This window comes from Anabrus simplex, chromosome 7 (genome assembly GCF_040414725.1).
Source record: "Anabrus simplex isolate iqAnaSimp1 chromosome 7, ASM4041472v1, whole genome shotgun sequence".
Classification (NCBI taxonomy): Eukaryota; Metazoa; Arthropoda; class Insecta; order Orthoptera; family Tettigoniidae; genus Anabrus; species Anabrus simplex.
Genome location: NC_090271.1, coordinates 162239087 through 162264720, shown reverse-complemented (window position 1 = coordinate 162264720; position 25634 = coordinate 162239087). Strand labels below are relative to the sequence as shown.

General features: G+C 37.7%; 1 protein-coding gene across 4 annotated transcripts in view; it reads left to right on the top strand.

Moving 5' to 3' along the window:
• Window positions 1-25634, top strand: part of Ent2 (Equilibrative nucleoside transporter 2) — a 380023-nt gene that overhangs the window by 219235 nt on the left and 135154 nt on the right. For 3 of the 4 annotated variants that reach the window (XM_068228631.1, XM_068228632.1, XM_067151422.2), the window contains one exon: window positions 18084-18264. In XM_068228631.1, the coding sequence (XP_068084732.1) occupies window positions 18084-18264 (181 nt within the window). Of the gene's footprint in view, window positions 1-5808; window positions 6560-18083; window positions 18265-25634 lie in introns of those variants that run through there. The other variant, XM_068228633.1, reaches the window with a different exon arrangement.

Sequence of the window (25634 nt, the reverse complement as noted above, 5' to 3'; positions counted from 1 at the left end):
TATGTAACGAGTCTGTAAAGAAAAGAAAAAGAAAAAACATGAAAGGAGGCGAATGCAGAAGGGCTTTATCTGTTTTTTAAGCACCAAAAAGGCAAAGGAATACCCATTATAGGACTCATTTTGTAGAATAAAACCAACAAATTTTATGAAGGTGAGCCTGGATTTATTGCTAGCACAAGGTGCCTCAACAGGTAGAAGCAGCGCTGTGGAATTAGGTCAAGAATTATTTGCTGACATGGAAAATGTCTAGAAATTTAAAGATGATTTGCATAAACTGATTGAAAAGGAGGGTCTTAATGGATTTACAATAGTACCGAGGCAGGTTGAATTTTCAAATGCTTCCTTCGAAAACCTTTGCTTTTCAAGATTTAAAATCTGCCCCAAGCTGCAAGAGAAATAAGGAGGGATTACAATCTTGGCATGCAGTAATTAACAGGTGAGCAAAAGTTAAAACTTGCACTTATATGGAAGGTAAAATGTCCCTATGCATTTAAAAATGTTAAAAAAGTGTACAGTTAACAATAGCTCTTATTTTGGTCTTAGTACCTGCTTGAAGCTGCCATCACTGACCACAGTCTGATGGATAGGGCTTGTCCGTTGCATGAGTGATACCAGGCTTCCTCATTAACTCCTGTATGGTGAACTTCATGGAGCCCCTTTGTGGCATTTCAAGGATCAGCTAAAGCATACTATGAAAAGAGCTGGAATTAACTTTCACTCCTGGGATACGCATGTTGAGAATCGTTAACTTTGGCGCCACACTGTTTTTACATAAGTACTGCGTTTGAAGAGGAATGATGCAGACATGAAAAGCTAAACGACAAGCACAGAAGCTTCATTAAGCTCAGCACCGCCGTCCCCCAGCCATTCCATGTGATTTGTCTGGACAGATGTTTCATGTCCAAATTGGGTTATTTAGTCATATGAAACATATTCACAAAGCATTGTGAGTGTGAAAATGTAAACTGCTGAAGAATATGTTTACTTGTATATGACTTGCCACCGATGGCGACCTGCTTGGTGCGGAAGCCAGCTAAGTGCATGGATGGAGATACTTTTAAGGACTGATTCTTCCAGCAGTTTGTGCCTTCGGTGGAAAAATTCCACTAACTTGAGAATCTGCCCCGGAAAGCACTTCTGATTCTTGACAATACCTCATCACACCCTGATGCTAAGCAATTGCAAGACAGAGATATCTGAGCTATGTTTCTCCCTTCAAATGTGACTTTATTTTGTCAGCCTATGGACCAGGGGATTTTAGAAACAATGAAGATGTAATACAGCTGCAAACTTCTGTCTTCTATGACCCTATGCATGAGGTGATCGACAGAGTGAAGAAAATTGACCTACTGGACATAGTAGGATGGGTTTGCAAATCTTGGGAGAAGTTTGAGCTTGTAAGGATTTTACTTTCCTGAACTTACTGAAGAATAGGCTGTGAAGAAGTTACTGACGGTAATGTTGAAGAATGGATGGGGCAGGATGAAAATGGTGAATTACTAGGTGACAGTGAAATAGTTTCAGTGGTGAGTAAGACAAGAGAGAAAGATGAAGAGAAATCAATTAGTATTGAAAGGTGGACCAATGTACCTCTTAAAATTATAGTCTCAATTCTAGGAATCAGAGGATGAGGAAGTGAAAGAGAATGGAAAGATGACACAGTCAAGAATTAGAGGCTGCTGAAGGAAGGCTGCATTATTTCGAGTAGCAGAGGTGCATCTGCCATGAACATTTTATTCCTCTGCATACTGAAGCCCACTAGAAAAAGGAACGGATTGCAAGAGACAAATCACCCTCACCAGATTTTTCTCCAAAAGTCCCTAAAAATATTTCATGTAACCTATGCAAGTTGTTTTGTTATTTTTTAAATAAATTGTTTTAGGTTAGGTTTTCTTTTTCATCTATATGTTAAAAGCATTCAATATTTTAATATAACCTGAACTCAGTTTTGTATAACCTTTCAACAAGTCCGTAAAACTCAACATTTTCATGACTTACAGGTAACTAATCTTATATCTGTTCCGTATTGAAGATAACAATAAGTAAAATTCTTTCAAGTAACTTATAAAATTTACTGTGTCCACTTATTCAATACAATTATATTCTATAGTGATTAAATCCTACATGAATTACATATACTAATTAGGCACATGTTTCGCCCTAGCTTTGGACATCTTCAGCCTAATAGTGCAGTAGAATGCAAGCTTTTTAGTGTTTTACTCAGACTGAAAATAACATATAATTACTGAAATTTAAAAAAATTGGAATAATTGTACTCTTAGACTTATTATGGTATGTTATTTGTATCGAGAGTTTAGGTGGTTGTACCACATCTGCAATTGTTAAATTGTTGACATTTCACTACTAGTTAACGTTATCATAGTGGACAGTCTGGCTGAGACTCTTACTTCTGGTTACTGTATATCACAATAATGAGCTGTTCAACTGTTCAATAGCATTTCATGAGAAATCTGTAGTAGTTGAACAGGACACTTTATAACGGATTTTAGAACTTGTATAACATTCCACTGCAAAGTCATTGCCAGTCATTCTATTGTGTGAAGGTCTCGTGTAATGAAATGATGACCGTTCAGCACCACTCAGTGTGTCACACCATCCCAAAGCCTTGGTACTGAAAATAACAAAATATTATTTTTCATAGAGTCTTCAAAACAGTTCAGTTTCTTGGTTCTCTAAACTATGTTGACACTTGACTGATCGGGAGTGCATTTTTCCTCTCTGATTTAGATGTCAACAGTTGACACCATTGCTGAGAGAACATTCCTGGAAGGAACACACCCCTAGACTATACAATTAAGGGTAGGCTGATAAAAGAATGTTAGTGTTGTGTTCAAATGCTGGTATGTTGTGTTGATCTTTCATGGTTTAGCACATGGGAATGCCTCTGTTAAGGTGGCCTATGTTGATTGTTCTTAAAATTTATGCTTTTTGAACTTGTATGGGAATTGTATGCACATTACTGTAGTATGATAAATAGCTTGTATCATATCTTCAGTGACACCCAGGCTTTCTATGACAGTTTGGGGATCCAACAGCATTCAGCATGCACATATGTTGACACCAGTTTCATAATGGGAACATTATCCATACAACATATATTTTGTGGATAACATCTACATTCATGGACACAAGCTTTTGTGAAGAAAATGGTGAATGTGTTAGTTGTGTCTATGGCTTAATTAGGTGGTGGTTTTCTTTTCTTTTTTTAAATGGTGTATTTGGGTAATGACTATTGTGTGTATATATTGTTAAAAGAATATAATAAATAACTTGATACTATTGATTACACAGACTTCAATGCACTTGTTTGAGTAAACAGTCTATTTGAAGATGAATCACTGATGTGAATGGAATTATCGACAGCAATAGATTTTCAGGACATGAACAGGTAACTTGCTTCCTGACATGAGAACTTTTTGAGGCAGACCAGACTGATTTCAATGAAACTTGGCTGAATGATCAGTTGACTTATCCTAAATTTAATGGTAAAAATCATATTGTCATAAATTCCACTGCATTGTTGTAATTAATTGCTAACACATTGCTGGACGGCTCAAAGCAGTTAGTTGATAATGAGGGTGAAGTTAAACACTCATTGAGAAGCCATCTTGACAGATCTTCAATCTTTATGCAAGAAGTGTAGGATAAGAAGAAAGTTGGATGATTATAGGAAAAGGAAGAAACAAAAAGATAAAGATGAATACTGGTGGTAAAAGGCTGGGAACACAGGGCAAACCCAAAAGAAGAAAAGGAACCTGATGGGTCGATACAACTATTGGAAAGGAACAAACAAGTGCAAATCAAATCATATAAAGAATGATAGGAACAGTGTCATTGAAACCTGTAAGTCAGGTATAAAATGCCCTGTGGTGGTGTGAGTAATAATAGCATATGTTCAGTGTCAAAATGGAGCAGAACAAAGATCCTAAGGAGTACCCCAGAATCGTTGCGAACTTCCTGTCTCTCCAGGAAGGTGCGAGAAGCGTATAGAGGTCAGTGATCCCAAAACCCTACTTAGGAGCTCCCTGGATAAGGGTGACCAAGAAAAAGAAGGAACATCAAAAGGAGTACATAGAAATATATTTCCATCTCGTTTCTTTTCCTTTGTTTAGCTTTTTTTAAATCGTATATTTCCATATCATCAAGGCTGAAGATTTGTCAGGATGGTCCTCAGTGATTGTTGAAGCTGGGAAGCAGAGGAGACATTGAAGACATTGAAATGAAATGGCATATGGCTTTTAGTGCCGGGAGTGTCGGAGGACATGTTCAACTCGCCAGTGCAGGTCTTTTGATTTGACGTCCGAAGGCGACCTGCGCGTCGTGATGTGGATGAAATGATGATGAAGACGACATGTACAGCCAGTCCCCGTGCCAGTGAAGGTAACCAATGATGGTCATAATTTCCTACCCCGCCGGGAATCGAACCCGGGACCTCTGTGACCAAATGCCAGCACGCTAACTGTGTAGCCATGGAGCTGGACAATGAAAACATTGAGGCTACTTATTAATAGCTGCACAAATCATGTCCTGTGGACATTTTTTGACAGCTGACGTGATTGATTTTTTTAACATCTCAATATTGTGGTGCAGTTTTTGACTTGCTATCGCCTTGAGCTTGTACCACTGAGAATAATCCACTGGATTGAGGTGTGGACCTCCACTAGTCCAGTCAGCAGCAGCGATGAACCGTGGGACATTGGTTGCCAACTACTGCTGCATCATTTTTGCTTTGTGTGCAGGAGCGCTGTCCTGCTGAAAAATCCACGATTTCCCTTCAAACAGCTTTGAATTGATAAGTGGTATCACTTTTTCCAACATTGTCTGGTAGACTGCTGCAGAAGTTTTTACTCCGCATTTGCAAAATGTTCCTCCGATGCTTTCTGCCAGGAAACCACCCACCATACCGTGTCAGAAGCAGGATGATGTACACATGTAACTTTCTCTCTTGCTTCCTTGGAGAACCCTGCGTACACACGATTGTTTTGCTTGTTGAACGACTCTTCCACAGTGAATATTGTTTCATCTGTGAATAGGTTATCGTGATACTGGCTCTCCCTGTATGTCATTAACAAAGCCTGGGATCAAACCCGACATATCTCCGGTAATTTTTCAGTTATTAAATGCCTTGTGTTTCTTTTATATGCACCAACATGTAAATCATCCTTCAAAATACGTGACATAGTTAGTGCTCATTTCACGAGACAAGATTGTTTAGACAAAAGAGTGCGTCAAATCCTTGCACGAACAGCATCCACAACTTCTTTTTTGCATACACATCTAGGATGGCCCTATCTGATGAGATCAACAGTTGCATCCATGTGTTTAACACGTTAACGTCAACGCGTACACTTGCTATTTTCGCGGTAAACTGCAGAAATGTGATATACATATTTCAGGTTGTTGTGGGGTACGGATGAGCGTAATTTCATTCGTAGATGATAATCAAAGACATAATTTATATTCAAAGTTACTATTTTTGTGTCCCCCTATTGGGGTGACATATGTTATTAGGTTGGCAATGCAACAGAGAAAGCGTGCGTCACCCCTACAGGGGTGACGTCATTTTTACCTTTGTTGTTGTGGAACACTGTGCTCTGTGTTGTGAACTGTTGGTTTACGCGCCTTTCAACGAGTTCCTTGTAATTTACAATTGTGTGACAAGAATTTCATTAATGTTATATGTGTTTCTGTGTCGAGTAAACCATGATTATCGATAGAGAGATAGAAGAAGAACTTGAAAAGGGTTAGAGTGCTGCATCAAGTGATGTTGACATTTTGGATTTGCAGTGTGATGCCACCTTTTTCGAGTCGGAATTGGACAGTAGTTTTTGTAGTGAGGACACTAGCGAAGATTCCGGTGCTGCATCTTGCGATGATTCAACCATATCACCAGCCAGTGACAGTTACTGGGGAACATTCTCAGGTTTGCAGAAACATTTTTTATTCACACGTAGCCCCGGTTTAAAATTTCCTCTGAGTGCTAAATCTCAACCAGTTGATTTCTGTCGTGCTATAGTTAATGACGATATCATCAATATGATGGTGCATGAAACCAATGAAAATGCAAGGAATGTGTTGCAAGGGAAACGTGTGAGTAGATGGAGTAGATTCACTCAGTGGACTGATATCAATTGTGGTGACATGAAAAAGTTCTTAGGCTTATTGATGTGGATGGGCTTAGCACAGTTTCCCAAACTTCATAATTATTGATCAAGAAAGAACAGGCTGTATAAAAACTATGTTGAGGGTCATGTAATGAAGCAGGACAAGTTCTTACTGATTTTGCGTTTCTGGCATTTCAACAGTGATTACAAGTAACAAGTAACAACTCTCTTCAACAGTGAAGCAAACCGAGAACATGACAGGTTGTATAAAATTGCACCTCTTGTTCTGAAGCTCAATAAGAATTTCAAAGAACTAAATGAGCCACAGGAAACATTGGTCATTGACGAATCTGTGACCCCCTTCAGTTAGAATTTGTATCTTCAGGAAAACGTGACAAGAGTAACATGGAAATTTTCAAACCATCCGTAGTTATTGACTCCAACAAAGCATAGCCTGACATTGATGTATCTGATCAGCTATCGTCCTGTAATACATCTCTTCGGAAAACTGTCAGATGGTATCACAAGGTAGCGACGGAACTACTAATTGGAACGAGCTTGGTGAATTCATGGTTTACATACAGAAACTATCAAACAGTGCCAAAGCTGCAGAAAATGTCCATAACTACCTTCAAGGAGAAATGTGCTCTTGAACTAATGTGCTTGTCGGATGAAGTAGAATCACCTCGTCACAATCGTGGTATCCATCTCCTTGTGGAGACGGAAGAAACTGAAAAGGCTGGAGATTCCACACGGAAGAGAAGGAAATACTGCAACATATGCTACAAAGAGGCTAACAAAACTGGAGGTTGACAGGGTACAAGGAAAGCGAAAAAAGTAACAACATATTGTAAACATTGCCCAGTCAACAAAGCATTCTTATGCAAACCTCACTATGAGTTGGTTCACAAGTGTTGTGTATCTTGTAAAAACTGTTATCTTTTCATATCATTTATACTATGCCATAAATTCAATGACTAGCATGATATATCATCATCTGTGTTGTTTTCTTATGTAATTTTAACTTTCCTTAGAACAATAAAGCTCCATTAATCTAATAATAACCATTTCTTAAGTTATGTAACAACAGTATGTAAGAGTAAAGCAATAACAGGCTACAATCCACATCATTTTCCTTGCCATTAATAATTGAATTCTGATGGTTGCGTATGTCACCCAGTTGTTCAATGCACAGTGTGCTGATAAAGGATTGGGCACCGCGCTGCACTCTATGAACACCTTACATGAACAAGCAATGCAATACATCAGCAAATGGTAGCGCTAGTTTCGCGTGACAGCCTAAAGTTGAGAGTCCTGGACACACTACCGTATCACCCCATGAGGGGTGACATCGTCTTCAAAGTGTTAAACCATGCTATTGTACAAAACACAAATCATTAATTGATAATAAGGGTTTCAGCGTAGAAAAAATGTCCTTAACTTGCTTTCCGCAACGAATTAACGCCAATACAGTGATACGATTTTCATATACTCCCCATTCCATCTTTCACTGCTGCCTGCTGTTGGCATACTGCAAGCCGGTTACTGGTGAAGTCATGAAGGTGACCTTGTGGACAACGTACAGCATTACCGTGCTTCTTCATTCACAATTACTGTACTACAGTGCGTTTAGATTTTACTGACAGAACTTACGGCAATACCATGTAGAGACTCTAGATTGGTTGTGCAGAACCTTTTAACACAGGCCACACTGAAGCCCCGCCAAGGAGCATGAGGGATGCAGGCGGCAAGCTAGGCGCCATATTGTTTTTACCTAACTATGCGGGCTGATATTGGAAGTAGTTTAGTATCTACGATGTTTTTCAGGTATTCTTAGACATAGAAATAAAATTATTTAGGTTTTTTTCTGGGTTGAATCGTGTTGTTTTCTGTACATTCCATACAGTTTGCCAATGTTTTGAATACATTGCAGTATTCTTTGTCAAGGCAACTGAAATACCCCTACTTGATCCAATGTAATCAGTCTCCCAGGCAGCAGTCACACTACCTGTAGTAATGTGGAACCTTTTCCAATTTAAGAAGAAGTAACAACTTATATCTCCATTACCGGGCGAGTTGGCCGTGCGCGTAGAGGCGCGAGGCTGTGAGCTTGCATCCGGGAGATAGTAGGTTCGAATCCCACTATCGGCAGCCCTGAAGATGGTTTTCCGTGGTTTCCCATTTTCACACCAGGCAAATGCTGGGGCTGTACCTTAATTAAGGCCACGGCCGCTTCCTTCCAACTCCTAGGCCTTTCCCATCCCATCGTCGCCATAAGACCTATCTGTGTCGGTGCGACATAAAGCCCCTAGCAAAAAAAAAAAAATATATATATATCTCCATCAGCCGATATTGTGAACGTTTGCAAATTGACTGATAGGTTATTCAGAGAGTATGTGTCTCTAAATTTAAACCTTATGCCCCAGAGAAATATCCAAACCTTGGTAGCAACTCAAGCTATGGAGCTTAGTTCATTTCAGTCACTGAGTGGACATGTTTTAGATCCATTTGATACACGTGTAAGTCATATTGTCTTTATGCAGCAAGTACCTAAAAATTCGCATCCACCATTGTGTACATGAACAAAACACAACTAATACTGAGAATTAGGTATACAATAATATACAGTAGCATACTGTACAATAGATTGGCGAAATTTAAACATTTATTAAGTGTGTGGAACTTTCAATTGTCTATTAAGAGCCTGTTAACACATGTTCATAATTATTGTTTACTATTGTACTTCAAACAAATAGATTCCAAATGTGTTTTTGTTCTGTTACCATGCCCACTTCCTTTCAGGTCGAGACCGCCGCGATGATCGTAATATGGTGGCGAAAATGCACTGTTAGCTTCAGTCTCTTCCTTCTCGCTGCCCTTTTAGGGTCTCTATATCTGTGGTACTCCCATTTTTCCTTACTAATACGTACAGTATGTGACTGTATGAAAATCTGTGGGTTATAATACTTCTGTGTTGTTCATAACGGAATATGAAATCTTCCAAGCTGTTAGCATTATCTTTTATTAGCACAAATGAGGAAACTGCAGGGTTCTGATTCTGAATTGCTTTTTTTTTTGACATGTTGTGGGCAGCCTATTTTAACGATTCGAGGTATGCAGTGATGTTGATACACCGCATTCCATTTAAAGTATAGCAACGATTTACCATTTTCAAGTGTGTGTGTGTGTGTGTGTGTGTGTGTGTGTGTGTGTTTTTTTTGTACCATTTCATTGTCCAGTTTGCATCATGAATGAGAGTTACGTCACTAACAGTTGCCATGCATCGCGGTAGAATGACGAAAATTATATGATGGAAAAGTATATTACAAGGAAAATATACAGACAGGCAGAATTAGATAAGCTGTGAATACGTCAAAAGAACTGCAGACATAACGAGTCAAGAAAGCCATGAGTTAACAATACTACGAACAGGCCTAAGGAATCCATACGGCTGTGAAAAAAAAAACTCGAATTGTTGTCCCGGGTTGGTGAACAATCGCTTTAAAAAAAATTGACATCGGAACGAAGTGACAGGCAAGATTCTGCACGCAAGAAAAGAAGAAATTAAAGTCGGAAAAAGAGTTGCTGTTAATATAATTGCGACAATATAAAAATATAAAGAAATTACGCCAAATCTTGAATACAAATTGAAAATATCAGGCGCAAAAGAAGATTAGGAAAAGAAGAAGAGACCAGTTGGTAGAAGTCGTCAATCCAAACCCAAAGCTGTTGAGCAGAATCACTTAAAGAAATTAGAGCTCGCTAGTTTATTATTTTTTTTAAGTTAGCGACAAACAGAAAATACTTTAAGTACCGTTTTAAATACTGCCTTTTTGAGAAGTGATTTGCTAGAGAGATAGTAAATAGACTCAAGATAACTTATCTTGTGATTGGAAAATGCAGCTAATGTCATTCTTCAATATTTTTTGCATCACATGTAACCGACGGTGCTATTATGACCGAGTAAATCAAGAGGATGGGGTCGTCGTCCGGTGGAGTCCTTACCAGCCGTTCCGCACATCCGAGGCTGGAGACCAGTAACCAGCGATGACGTGTACTTGAACCCGAGCCGGTGGCCAAAGAAGATCCATGATGAAATCCAACCCAGACGAGTAACGAAAGCAAAAATAAGTCAAGTTCCATATATTTACTTTTAGGTAGTTAAATTATTCATATTTGAGTGTATAAATAGTGTGCGTTTAATTTAAAATATGATTATAGCAAGGTCAATACTCAGCTCTTCGAGATATAAGTTCGATGAATGGTGTCTTTAAAAGGGAATCCATATAATTTGCTTGAGAATACGGACCTAGGTAGTCTTTGACAACCTAAATGTATATTCAGTGTGTAGGAATGTTTATTACTTTGAAGAGAGCTTTGAAAATCAGCATTCTCAACGTTGTGCTGGAGATTTATGTCTTTCATGGTGTAAAACAATCCAAATGCAATGAGGAATGAAATAAGATCGTCTTCTAGAGCTATAAAAAATGATATAACGGTAATTCGTCACCAAACGTAAGTAGATAGAGCCTGAAATATTAACATATGCCTTTCTTTTTACAGGAAATGAGTAACTGCTTGTGTTCTGTATTATAATAAACCCATAATGTGCCGTTATACTATGATAGTGGAGTTTGCAGACATTGCACTGCTAGGGAGGTAACGAATGATGTTGTTATATGGAAATGATGAAATGATCAGCGGAAAAATGAGATTATAGGCAAGAATATAAATCGGATATATGGAAGTATATGATTCATGAGGAATTATGTTAGATATGATGTGTACACGACGAAATATGTATATATATTTGAGTAATTGGTGATATTATTGCAATGTTATGCTAATGATAGGTTATAGTTGTTGTTTTTGCCATATGAATTATAAAATAGCGTACGATGTCGGGTTGAATGGCACATGCATATGTTTGATGTGGGGTTATTGAATTAATAGGCTGTCAATGGTGTACGATCATCGAAAGTATATCCTAAAATAATGCATTTACGTCCGAAACTTGATATTTTTCTAGAAGAGTTTCGCATGTTAGGCTAAGTCCAAGTTGATTTCTGTCAAAGACAAGATTGGATGGAAGAAACACCCTCATGATTTATATAACTACTGTCCGCAAATAGATAATTATCATCTACATTTTTCTTTGGAAATTTCGCGGATAGGTGATTGTATTTAAAGGAAAGTATGACACTACCAGATGATTGACTTGCTTATCGACATATGTGCGGTACTTTAGCATACTCCTGCATATTTTCAGGAGATGTTATAAATTAATAATTACAACTAGTAGAGATAATTAATTGATATTTCCTATTTTTAAGTGGATTTTCGTTGGTATGTTATTGTATGGCTATATTAAGCCAGGTCATGTGGAACTTATATTGCTTACGTTATAATGGAAATTTGAGAAAACATTTGAGAAAGCAAGATAGGCAAGAGATGATACGTGCGAAGTGCAAGGGATATTCTTGATATTTCAATAATATTTCAATGATATTTCAGTGATATTTCAATGATATTTCGATATTTTCATGTACATTTTAAAAATGTTTCACTAATATTTTATTTATGTAAATACTTAACACGATTCTTAGAATATGTTAACTGGTTTTCCATCACTGTGACTTTATGGTTTTTTTATGACTAGTTCACTTTCTTTCTACGAGGTTAAAACTTAACTTCAGTCAATAATTAAGTCAACTATACTTTATTTTTGGATCGGAATTCAGTGAATATGATTGGAGATGTTAAGAATAATATTATGTTTTCATACCAAGTACAATGATATTTTGAATAAACTACCAGATAAGGATTTTGATTGAAATTTTTGCTATTTATTTATTTCATTATCAGAAGAGGTATTAGATGGAATATGTGTATTGAATTTTTGGCCGGAGTATTTGATGAAGTTTAAAAGAATAAACGGCAATATACATTATTGTATGACAGAGTGATTGTTACCATTATATATTAATGATGTCTTACTTAACCTTTAATGATTGTATTTATCATCATCATCATCATCATCATCATCATCATTTCCCTTTATCCAGCTGTAGCCGGGTAGGGGCAAATATGGTTCCTCTCCACTTTCTTCGGTCTTTCCACCACTCCTCCTCCAACACTGTGTCCCAGTCCAGGTTTCTTTCTATAATGCTGCGTTGGATGGTATCCTTCCATCTCAATCGTGGTCGTCCACGGCCTCTCCTTCCTTGGACTTGCATTTCCATCACCTTTTTTGGCATTCTTTCGTCGCTCATTCGCTTTATGTGCCCAAACCATCTTAGTCGGCTCTTCTCTATTCTATCATTCATTTTTTCCACTCCAATTTCTTCCCGGATTTTCTCATTCCTTATTTTGTCTCGTCTACTCTTCTGTATCATACTCCTCAAGAATTTCATTTCAGCTGCCTGTATTCGACTCTCATCCTTCTTTGTCATTGTCCAAGTTTCTGCTCCGTAAGTTGTTATGGGTACGTAATACATCTTGTACATAGTATCCTTTGCTTCCATTGGCACATCTTTGTCCCATAACATATTTCTTACACTATGATAGAAACAACTTCCAGCTTGAATCCTTTTACTAATCTCAGCATCCAGTCGAGCATTCTCCATTAATTCACTCCCCAGGTATTTAAAAGTTTCCACTACTTCCAGGGGCTTGTCTGCAAGTCTAATCTGACCTTTCCCTTCTTTCTCCCCTCTCGTCATAACAAGGGTTTTACTCCTTTCTACACTTATTTTCAATCCACATTCTTCAATCTTCCCATTCACCACATTCAACTGTTCTTGAACCTTCCTGTCGTCTTCTCCCCAAATCACAATATCATCTGCAAATAACATCGTGTTCATTTCTCTTCCTCCATATGCTGCTTTTGCTGTTCTCATGATGTCATCCATTACTATTGTAAACAGGATTGGTGATAGAACACTTCCCTGTCTCAGCCCACTAGTTATTTTGAACCAACTTGTCCTGCCAACTTGTGTTTGCACGCAACTACAACATTCCTTATACAATGCCATGATCATTTTTATTAATCCCTGTCCAATTCCTTTTTGCACCAGACTGTCCCAAACTTTCGTCCTAGGGACACTGTCATATGCCTTTTCAATATCAATGAATGTCATCACCATATCATTCCCGTACTCCCAATGCTTTTCCATTAGTTGTCTCATAATGAAAATGGGCTCTATTGTTGATCTTCCACTTCTGAAACCAAACTGATTTTCCTGTATCTGCTTCTCAACCCTCAACCTTATTCTACTTTCCAGTATTCTTTCCATTATCTTAGCAACATGGGATATTAGAGTAATTCCCCTGTAGTTCTTCAAAACTTTCTTATCACCTTTCTTGAAAATTGGGATGATTATTCCTTTGTGCCAATCCTCAGGGACCTCCTTATTCTCCCAGACATTCCTGAGAACCCGATATGTCCACTGCAGGCCTACAGCTCCAGCTGCCTTTATCATCTCCACTGAAATTTCATCTATTCCAGCAGTTTTTCCATTCTTCATCTTTCTTACTGCCATTTCAATTTCATTCATTGTAATTTCTTTATCCATTTCTTCGTCAACTAATTGTCTTTCCTGGTCGTCCATTGAATGACTGTCATCCGTTCTTATGTTCAGCAGCTTCTGAAAATACTTTCTCCATCTATTTCTTATTTCTTCTGGCTTTGTTAAAATTATGCCACCTTCATCCTTCACAAATCTGGTGTTTACTTGATCACTCTTTTTGTTTCTTAAGATACCATACAGTAATTTCTTGCTGCCCTGCGTATCATCTCTCAATTTCTGTGTGAATAAGGCCCAGCTTTTCCTCTTTTCTTCCTCCACTACTTTCTTGGCCAAATTCTTTGCCTCCACATATTTTCTTCTACTTTCTTCAGTCTTAGATGTTTTCCATGCCTTCCATGCCATTTTCTTTTCCTTCACTTTAATCTTTACCCTATCATTCCACCAGTGTGTTTCTTTGTCTTTCACATTTCCTGATATTCTACCACACACCTTTTCTGCACATCCAACTAGTGCTTCCTTAAATCTTTTCCATTCCTCTTCAACATTCCCCACCTCTGTCCTGGGTACCAAGGGTATTATTTCCCTTTGAAATTCTTCTTGTACGCTTTTCTCCTTCAACTTCCATACTTTAATTCTTCTCTCTCTTCTTAATTGGGGTTTTTCAATCTTTCCAACTTTCAATTTTCCTATCACAACTCTATGATCTCCACCAAAGGCTTCTTCAGGCATGGCTGTTACATCTACAAGGTTCTTCCGGTGTTCTTTCTCTACGATTATATAATCAATCATGGTCTTTGTTCGTCTGTCTCCCCAGCCATACCTTGTAATCTTCTGACTGTTCTTCTTCCTAAACCAGGTGTTTCCAACAATCATTTGATTCCTCATGCAAAAATCCACCAACAACTCGCCTTCTGGATTTACATTTCCATATCCAAAGGGCCCTATAACATCTTCCTTTCCTTGTCTTTCCATTCCAACTTGTGCATTTAGATCTCCCATCAATAGTACTTCCTTATCTTCTATATGTCTCTCCACTTCCTCTAAGAAGTCCTCTAGATGTTCATCTATGCAACCCGTTTGTGGGGCATACAACTGAAATAGATCTTTCACGCCATTTTCAAACTGGAGTCTCATCATCATCATCCTATCGCTGACGTACTTTGTATATTCCAGATATTCTTGGATTTCTCTTCTAAGTATGATGGCCACTCCATTTTTTGCTTCAGGTCCTCCGCTGTAATACAGCCTGTATCCTTCTCTCAGAGGGATCTCCCCTGTACCTCTCTTCTTGGTCTCGCACAGTCCAAGTATGGCTATATCTTTTTCTATCATGAAGTCCACCAGTTCTTCTGTCTTTCCAGTCAGTGTCAGTACATTAACTGTCGCAATTTTGATGTAGTTTGGTGCTGGTTGCCCATTTTTCACAGTTCCCCCAGCACCTGAAGAGCTGCGCGTCGCTTTTAGCAGGGGACGCCCTAACCTTTTCCGAGGCACCATATCTGCTTTGTATTTAATTAGGGAATAATTCTTCAGTTGGTCATGTTTTTTAGAAAGTGCTTAATTCAGGAAGGTTTACATAATTATGTTATTCGGTTTCAAAATGAATTATTAGCTTTAACATTGTTTGTGAAATTGCTTTCCGATGTCTCGCACGTCTGTTGCTTTGACTTCGTTGTCAATCTCTGTGGGATACAGTTCAAAACAAACACCTGGGTATAGTCTTGGTTCCTTTTTACAGGTAACACAAAGATATAGTCTCACTGCAGCCACCTTTGATTTTCTGTTGGAGCACACTGCTCAGTGCTGTTCTTTTTTGGGGTAAATTAAATGTGATTTGAGAACCAATATTGTTCACCCTGAATGAATGTCAGCTGGGCTGATTGGCTCAGACGGTTGAGGCGCTGGCCTTCTGACCCCAATTTAGCAGGTTTGATCCTGACTCATTCCGGTGGTATTTGGAGGTGCTCAAATATGTCAGCCTCACGTCGATAGATTTACTGGGACTAAATTCTGGTACCTCGGTGTCTCTAAAAACCGTAAAAGTAGTTAGTTGGATATTATTATTAATATTATTATTAAATGAATGGCTTGTGGATCTGGGATCATCCGTGACAATTTCACACCACCCACTAACATTCACATTGATTTTGTCAGAACTATCATCACACTCGCTTTCTTTGTCACTTTTAGCGATTTCCAAAGTGTTGGATGCATAAAATCACTGTTACTATTCTCAACCTCATCAGTGAAATCTGAATCACTCAATAAAACATGCCTCCGTTTACAAATTTACCCACTGGTGGATGCATTGTTGTTTACATACACAAAAAAGTGCTTACATTTTATATTAATTCTCTTTGAAATTCAGTATAATGCACTGGTATACATCAATGAAAGTTCCTTCACACCTTGGAGAAGTTAACTCAAACAGTGTTAGAACACAGCATTGAATAATTTCATTTTAAAGATAACCTGAATCAGATGTCAAACTCAGCCTGACATATGACCAGCTGGAGCAAAGTGCAGTGTCAGGGCCAGTCCAACAGTCGACCAATAAAGGTTAATTGATCATCATACCAAGTCTCATTTTAGTTGTTAAGGTCAACCCAAAAGTTAGGTAAGTGTAGTGATGTCTGTGTACTTAATTGTTTATCTGTTTATTGTTGAATACAGAAAGACTGGAATTGATATGATGCCAAAATCTGGGTACTGAAGAAGAATGCATTATGTAGAATGGAAGCAATTTCTGGAAGAGGTTTTCATTCATTTATCATTTTAATATGAGACAATTTCACAGAAATGGAGTAATAATGTAGAACATGTACATATTAAACACATAAAAGTAAGATACATATTTCACACATCTGAGTAAATACAGCCAATAATCTCTTCAGATGTCATCCACTTTGTACCCAAAATAAACATTCTATAGTATTCTTCAGCAAATTTATTCTATTTACTTATCAGTTGTCCCTGTTGAATTTAATCCTATCGATCTAATATGTGGCATGATTTCTTTAGCACTGTTGTAACAATGTTTCTTAAATCAGTCAATACTGTTTCTATAAAGATTAACAAGTTTAATTACTAGGTTTTCTTATTGTTTTGCTGGAAATAACATGCAGTTACATATTATTTTAAACAAATTACACATTTTAAACAAATTTACTTTTCATAGTTGTTGGTCATTTATACAGATAAAAAAAATTACACCCAAATCTCTCTCTGAAGTAATTAAAGCATAAAAAATTTGGGCAAAAGTTCATGAGAAGCTAAGGAGAGAGTAATTCCCCATTAGAACAATGTGAGTATGTTGTCAAAATAAAATTAGTTACGTTTCCATATATACTGTTCTACCAGTCATTAACACAGATATTTTTCCATGTACCAGTTTTAAAATTACTTTTTGTGCATATATGTTGCTAAATTGCTGTACTGCTGATCTTTCCTTGTGCAAAAGTGGCCCCAAACAGGTTTACATGAAGTAATCCATAATTTGGAAGTTGTCTGGGTACAGAAATGCTCTAATACCAAGCCTTCTAATTGGATTTTGAAATATTGACTGGCTGGCAGTCAGAAAGCCTAACAGATTTCTCAGTCTCTGTATCATTATTTACCTGCATTTAGTGCTGACACCCAGGAGACAGATTCCCTATCAAACTGTTCTTGGAAACATATGTAGCCAAGAAATTTCATTGCTGTTTAGATAGGTTAAGCTCATTTCTTTTCTTGGAATCATATATAGCATATGTAGGGGCAAATGCATCAGTAAATTTTACACTTACATTGAACAGTCTATGCATTATGTTATAAATATATTATTTGAATTTCTTCTTGCATGAATTGATTAAGGTAGAGGAAGTACTATACACGAACCTTTTCTTGATACCAGGTTTTACGGGGGTGAGGAGCAAGGAGGGAGCTCTCCCGGTTCTGGTTAGTCTGCCAACTGAATGGAAATGAAATCTGAATTGAATCAATAATATGATCTATCAATATGTATTTTCTAAACTTTTATTATCTTAAGCCAACAACTGTATCACACACACACACACACACACACACACACACACACACACACACACACACACACACACACACACACACACATTATATAACATTTCTCGGTGCGAAACTTGTTCCTAGCATGAATTCTATGAACAACAGTACTAGTACGTAAAGTGTACGCCAGATGTCTCATGGTAATGCATAACCGATTCATAGTTTGTGTTTCAAAGGTCGCCGGTACGAATCTCGAAGATAACCGAGGTCTACCGATTCAGAACTAGGGAGCTCTGGCATCAAGAAAAGGTTCACGTATAGTAAGGTTGCCATCTTCAGAGGGGTACATTGTTTTGCCTTTATTATACAATTTTGATATAGCTTCTATACTGCTACAGATTGAATTTTAAAGTGAGTGTTTGTCCAGAGATTCTACCGGTACCATGAGCTGCTCAACGAGAAGGAGAAGCAGAGCCAGAGGAGAGCCAATGTAGGCTTAGCTCCTCATACACCCTACTGGACCATCTTCTTGCAATGCCTGCCACAGCTGTTCAATGTCTTCTTTGTCTTCTTCATCACCCTTTCACTTTTTCCATCTGTTCATTCAGGTGAGCTGTGCTGTCCTTTGCTTGTTGCATTTCTAATGATGTAAGAACGCATATAAAATGTCAAAATTAATCCAGAACTGAAAGGATTTTATAATCATGTTCATAGTTTACCCAGGTTTGGGGCATTGGGCACACCTAACAAAACTTTCTGATAATTTTCTCTCTTATTATAACTGTAAACATGCATGTTCTGTTCTTACTATATCAAGTTCTTTTCTGTATTTTTATTGCTTAGTGTCTTGTGAATTCATTTTTAGGGAGTATGCAACATATTTCCAAGCTCGTATTCTATAATTCCTTGTTATTATAATCTGTTTTTATAGTTTTCTTCAATGTAATATTACATTTCCCTTTGTAAAAGACAAGCAAGCTTGTGATGTTGCAAAAGAGAGAAATAGCTTTATATATAATATACAAACATAAAGTGAAGTTGCTCTATGCAGGTGATACAATAATACACAGCATTACTGATCAGTTATTACAAATAACAATACCATAGCTTTCACATTTAATTTAGCTCCAGAAGCAATATAGCATTTTTGTTGCACAACATATTTCATTTCCTATAAATGTGGTGATTGATAACACTGATAAACAAATTCAAACTTTTTTTTTGGCTCCTTTGAACGGAAATAGGTGATCGTTCATAATTTGACCCCGCTGAATCCAAATCTGGAGGTAGAAATGCTATATCACTTATCATTTTCCCTGGATTTCTGTTTTTTTTTTTTTTTTTTTTTTTTAATTTTTAGTAAAAATTTAATTCCCTTTGTAATACATCAAAATTTGAAATTATTTTTATTTTTTTGCTCATGAAATAAGATTTAAATATTGAAGAGAATAACTATTTAAAAAAATATAGGGTTGATTTTGACTGTTCATTGAAGACATTTCATGAAAAAAAAAAAAAAGGAAAACACACTTTCACTCACATTTACAAAATTTATTTCTTATACTCTTCCATTTGTAACTGCTACCAGAAACCTCTTCATTGAGGTTCCAACAGTAGTTTGCTAACATTTTCTATACCAATTTTCCTGCATATCGTTTCTCTATGACAGAAGTATCCTGGTGAAATCTTTAATTGCATTTGTCACCAATCGTGCCCAAGATAGAAGGGAGAAAGTCCAAATGTGAATGTAAAAATTGAATTTTCAAGGACAATGTATTCCATGTGTTGAAAACACTTCAACAAGTTCTTAACGAGTTCCTTTTAGTTGTCAGCTTTCGCACTTCCGAGAAAATTACAGTATACTTGTCTGAAAGCTAATCATGCACATTTCTCTTTTTCTGTTAGCAATTCCACAAAGTTGTCATCAAGAATGATCTCACGGATTTGCAGCCAATAAATATGCCTTCTTTTGACTTACTATCACTTTTAGGATTTTTTTCTCTCAAGTACCCAAAACCCTCACCATGTTTATCCAAAGCCTTAACACAAATTTTCATCAGCCCTAACTTTATATGCAATGGTGGTGACAAAATCTTGTCTTTCTAAAGTAGAAGGTGATTCTTAACACTCTTCTTTCCAGAAATTAAGTTTTATCGTATGGGCCAATCCACAATGTTGTAATGTTTTATCTTTTGCAACAGAATTTGGTAAACCCAGATTGCATGCCTAACAGTATACCTGTTTTGTTAAGGATGCTATATTTTTCAGTGTCGACTTAGTTAAAAAGTTTCCAGTCTGTCAAACACGCAAAATTTCAATATAAATTATAACACTATAAACATACCTGTAAAAAATGCACACTGTTATACAAAGAATTACATGGTTTGTTCTACAAGAACATCCTCAGATTCTATCAAATCACTTAAATCATGCGTATATATGTACAGTATTGTTTAAGTTGCATAGCCCGCCTGGTGGTCATGATCATTAAGGTGTTGGAGTCTAAACAATCTGACACCGTGGTTAGCCGGTTTGAGTCCCGTTGGTCGAAAAAAATTTCACCGTCAGAATGTTGGCCGGCAGGATAGGGGAGGTGGTGGTATACAATTTGTAATCACTAGATTGCGTTTCAAAAGCCTGGATTAAATTCCAAACCTCTCTGCAGGGCTCATATGGAGCGAGGGCATATGACGCTGTTGATGGTGATTTGCCCGTCGGAAGAAGACATTAAACCTTGACCAGACCCCTTGGTGTTATTCGACAGGAGTAGGCTATGTGCCGGCAGAGGGTTTCACCCTCTCCCTTCCAACGATCATATATCACGTCATTCGTTTCATCTCATTAACTTCTCTGATAAGGTTGACGTCAGGAAGGCATCCAGTCATAAAAACCCACCACAACAGATTCATCTCACCTCATACCCGACCCCGTAGAGAAATGGGAAAAGGGTTGGACAAACAAACATTGTTTACGTTGCATAAACTGTATTAACATAATGAAAAAATATTGTACTATTTGGATTGCCGAAGCTTATTTCAGTGTCACCAAACACTATTTCATGACTGTGGTCAAGGAGAGGCTAGTGGAAGGTTTTGGGCAAAGCACGTTGTTCCGTGGAGCGAGAAGGGGGAGCATGGGAGGGGCGAGTGCAACATTGTGGATCTTTCCTATTGGATAGGGGAGAGCAGGTCAGTTCCTTCTCCATGTTATAATCAACATTCTGTACCTGGAGAGGGGTGGGGAAGTAGGGGTGAGTGATGTGAGTGTTGTGGAACTTTCCTTCATCTACTGAAGTGGCGGGGGGGAGAAGGTTATTAACCTTCTTCATGTTAAAATGTAATTTGTGTATAATGGATAAATGCAGTTAAATACTTTTGGGTTAAATAAAGTGTGGAATTGGAATGGAGAGTATGTATTAGACATTATTTTTATGATAAACCATACTCTAAAGACCGTTAAGCGCTAATTTAAAGAGTAGGTGTTGACCTGATGTTATGTGAGTAGAGCGAAGAGGGGGGGGAGTTTGGTCATTTAAGTTAGTTTCGTTTGCTTAGCTTGCAATGCAAATTTCGATTGCTTCCTTAATATTCTATTACTTACTTTTATTTTTGATGTGTAAAATTTTAAGATCTGTGTTGATGTCTGTGAAATAGGGTGAACTGTCGTACATGCGTTCTCCGAAGGCTGAATGCCGATTATATCTTATTGCGCGCGCGCGCGCGCGCGTGTGTGTGCGCGTGCGTGCGTGCATGTGTGTGTGTGTGTGCGTGACATTTTGTGGCATTGCAGTTAGGTTCCTGGCACTTGAGTTCATAGACTCCTGATCCTGACTTGGAGAAGGGGTCTTTTTTTGGTCAGGTAGCACTTGCTGATGTGTCTCTGCAGTGTGTTGTTCGTTCTAAAGGCTACTTTTAGACATTGTTTTTAAAAAAAAATATTAGCTGCTATGCATGTGTTCTTGTTAACAGTTCAGAACCGCGTAGTTTTCCCTGTCTGAGCACAAACGGGAATAGTGATTATGATACATAAACTGTTTAAATCTGCCATTACAGATTACACCTTCTGGAATAAATGAATAATAATGATATGTCTGAAAATTTCTAGGGGATATCTGTCTGTAATTGAAGTGTATGCCCCAGTAGAAGGTGAAGAAGACAAAAATGAAGATTTCTTCAAAAAAAGAAAAACTGCAACAGGCTTTGAATAAAATTAATAGGAATGATTATCTCTTATTGATGGGTGATTTCACCTTCGGTTCCTTGCCTTGTCGGACGACCAAGTAGGGTACCTCCTTGGATAATACAATGACCTGAAACCATTCTAGAATTGCACACTGGGACGAAGGAAAACATGGACCCTTCCATTTATCGGACTCTTCCTGTCCAGTGTTGGCCGGTACCCTGATTCAGTCGTTGCTTTCATGGATGTTTTGAGGGCAGAAGTGCGAGTAGGCTGTGCGTTCATTGTTGACAATAACAGGTAATTTTCTCTACCAAAAATCTGTAGTGTGTACACAGCAGAGTTCTAACATCTGTGAAACTCTGCTGTACACACTGTCCGATGAGCACCGGCAATTTCTGCTGTGTACCGACTCCTTGAGGGTGTTACAGTCTATAGATACAAGTTTTCCTTGGCACCCTCTTGTGCAGGGGATCCAGGACCTACTGGCCGGGTGTTTGGATGCCAGCACTGGAATTACGTTTATGTGGCTGAAGTCAAATAAATATTAAAATTGATTTATTCCACCTATTCAATACATAAATAGAGATTTTAATTAAGAAATTAAATCTTGAATAAAATTATAGGGACGTTTCGCCCTTTAATTAAGGGCATCTTCAGCCTTAATCTCAATCTGAAAGGTAATTAATCAGGTACCTGATTGTATTAAAATTACAAATGAATGTAAGGATGATGTTGGATATGTGCTTCAAATGGTGAGCAAATGGTTAACAATAGTTATGATATTCTTAAAATGAAGCCTTCATAAAGTCTTAAAAAACAAATACCTGTAGTCGTAAATTTATACACTTTCTTGAATGTCCTTGTTTAAAAATTGGTAACAAATTGTATACTGGTAATTTTATATGAACGTAAATTGTTACGTTAAACCTTGTAAAGTGGCACCCTGTGGAGGTTGAGATCGTTAGAATAATGATTTTAAAAAAAAAATGTAGTTCATAATTCCAAATGGAGTATTATAACATATTAAAGCTAGTAAAGAGACGTTACCGTTGCTCACTTCAAGTGAAGTTTATAATAAAATTGTTACGTTGGAGCAAGTAAAGTGGGGCCTTGTGATGGTTGAGGGTGTTAGATAAAATTATCGGGTTTTGAACAGTTCAAGCATTATAATAATGATGAAGAATGTAGTTAATAACTCCGAGTGGAGTTTAAACACAATTTTTAAAATAGTAAAGAGACGTTTCTGCTGCTTAGAACAAGTGGGGTTTATAATAATATAAAAAAAATGGTTAGACTGTTGTAACTCTCGTGCAAAGAGATAAAACTGTAGTCTTCTAAAAGCAAAATTTAATTTCTTAATTAAAATCTCTATTTATGTATTGAATAGGTGGAATAAATAAATTTTAATATTTATTTGACTTCGTTGTACATTTCAATATGGACCAAAACATGAGAATTATAACATGTAGTGTTTATGTGGCTCCCGAGCCACATGGGTGTATAGGGAAATGAGTTAGCTGATACTGCTGCCAAGGAGGCTGTTACCTTTCCCCCGTTGCATTACAGGGTTCCAGCCAGTGACATTCACTCTCAGCAGAGACATCTGGTTATGTCCTATTGGGAGATGGAATGGCAGGCCACCTTTCTCCCAAATAAGCTGAGAGCGATAAAAGGAACTACGAAGGTATGGAAGACTTCGCTTCGGGCTTCTCGGAGAGAAGCCGTGGTATTATGTTGTCTTCGGATTGGCCATGGCATAGTAACGCACTCCTACCTACTGAAGGGTAAACACCCCCAGGTGTTGCAGCGGTCATCTAACTGTTGTACATGTCCTTATGGAGTGCGTGGACCTGGCCAATCTGCACCGTAGTCCACAACTCCCGAGTGCCATTTCCCTCATCCTACGGGATGATGAGCAGTCAGCAAACCTCGTCATCCATTTTATGAGGGATAGTGGTTTTTTTGTCCTGTGTAATAATGTCCTTGTATTAGTGTATTTCTGTTAACTGCGCTTTTATCCCATTGACTCTATTTTAGTTCGTGTATGCGTATTTTAATGTGTTATTTTAACTTCTAACTTAATTTTATATATATCTTGGTACTTCAAGGCAATGCCTTATTCCATTGTCACGTATATTCTCCATAATCTTATTAGAAAATAAGGCATTGCGAATTAGATCCACTGATTGCTTTAATCTCGCAATCATTTTTCATCACCATTTATTTTAAATTCTAGTCAGTGGATATATTTTAAAATGTTAATTATCATGTCGTTTTGTTCCATCCCATACCTTTAGCGGCCAGTAACCTAGTTGTTAGGCCCCTTTAAACAACAAACATCATAATAATCTTGATGGGTGACTTCAATGCAGGAGTTGGTAATGCGAAAAAAAGGACAGTCAATTGGCACATTTGGCGAACAAGTCTGTAACAACAACGGGATTAGATTAATAAACTTCTCCATTTACAATCAGTTAAAGGCAATGAATGGTGTTTTCAATCACAGAGACAGCCATAAATACACATGGGAAGCAAGAGGCACGAGATCAATACTAGATTATGCTATTTGCAATATCAAACTAGCAGAGATGGTTTTAGATACAAGAGTTTTTCGAGGCCAAGAATTAGAAACACATCACTACCTATTAATGTGTCCCATTAGAATAAAACCTCGATGGCACAGCAAGATGAAGAAACCAACAAAATCAAATACAGCTTCTCTCTACAAAGCGCAACTTCTTCGTGATCCTATTATTAGATGACTCTACCAACAACGACTGGCTGAATTAACCCAGTCAACTCCAACAGTAGAAAATGTTGAAGAGGAATGAAAACACCTAACAGCCATCTTAAAATAGGCAGCCAAAGAGAGCCTTGGCACCGGAACAAAATTGCACAGGAACAGGGGACTCAGAATTTGGGATGAATACATAATTATCAAAGACAAACAGAAGGCCTACAGAAAGTTCTATTTTATCCTCATCTTTCTTGGTACATAAGAATACCACAGAAACCAAGCAATTGCAATGAGAGAAGTGTGCAAATACCATAGGAAGAACTGGAAAGAATTTGTATCTCATTTAGAAAATGACATAACCAGACCTCAACTGCAGACTTAGATCATTTTTCAACATTTAAATAAGGAAACTAGAGGCACACTCAGAATCAACACAATCTCCTGCAACACTTGTTCAAATCACTTTCAAAATTTATGATTATAGAATGTCTCACCTATTATGACACTGAAAATGGCAGAACTAGTTGCAGTCCTGACAACACTGAAGTGCAATAAAACACCTAGGGAAGATGGCTTAAATTTGGAGTTATTCAAATATTCGTGCAAATCTTTCCAAGAAATATTCACCCAGTTCCTAAATAGAATTTGAAAAGGAGAAAACCCACCTGAAAACTGGAATAAAGCAATAGTTATACCCATTTTCAAGAAAGGCGAAAAAAAAGACTGAGAATTCTACAGAGGCATATGTTTATTAAATTCTGGTTATAAAATATATGCCAATGTCATTAAAAATAAACTATACAAACACTATGAGAACATTCTGGAAGAGGAACAATTCGGCTTCAGAAAGGGAATATCTTGCTGCGACGACATTTTCACAATGAAAATCCTTCTAGAAAAACACAGGGAATTTAATGTAGAGACACACATTAGTAGTATAATTGGACAGTTCTGGCGCCGCCACCGCCACCGGGCTCCCAGAGGCCACCTCCACCACCACCACAGCCAGAGGCCTCCCAGATGCCTCCTTCACCACCACCACAGCCAGAGGCCTCCCAG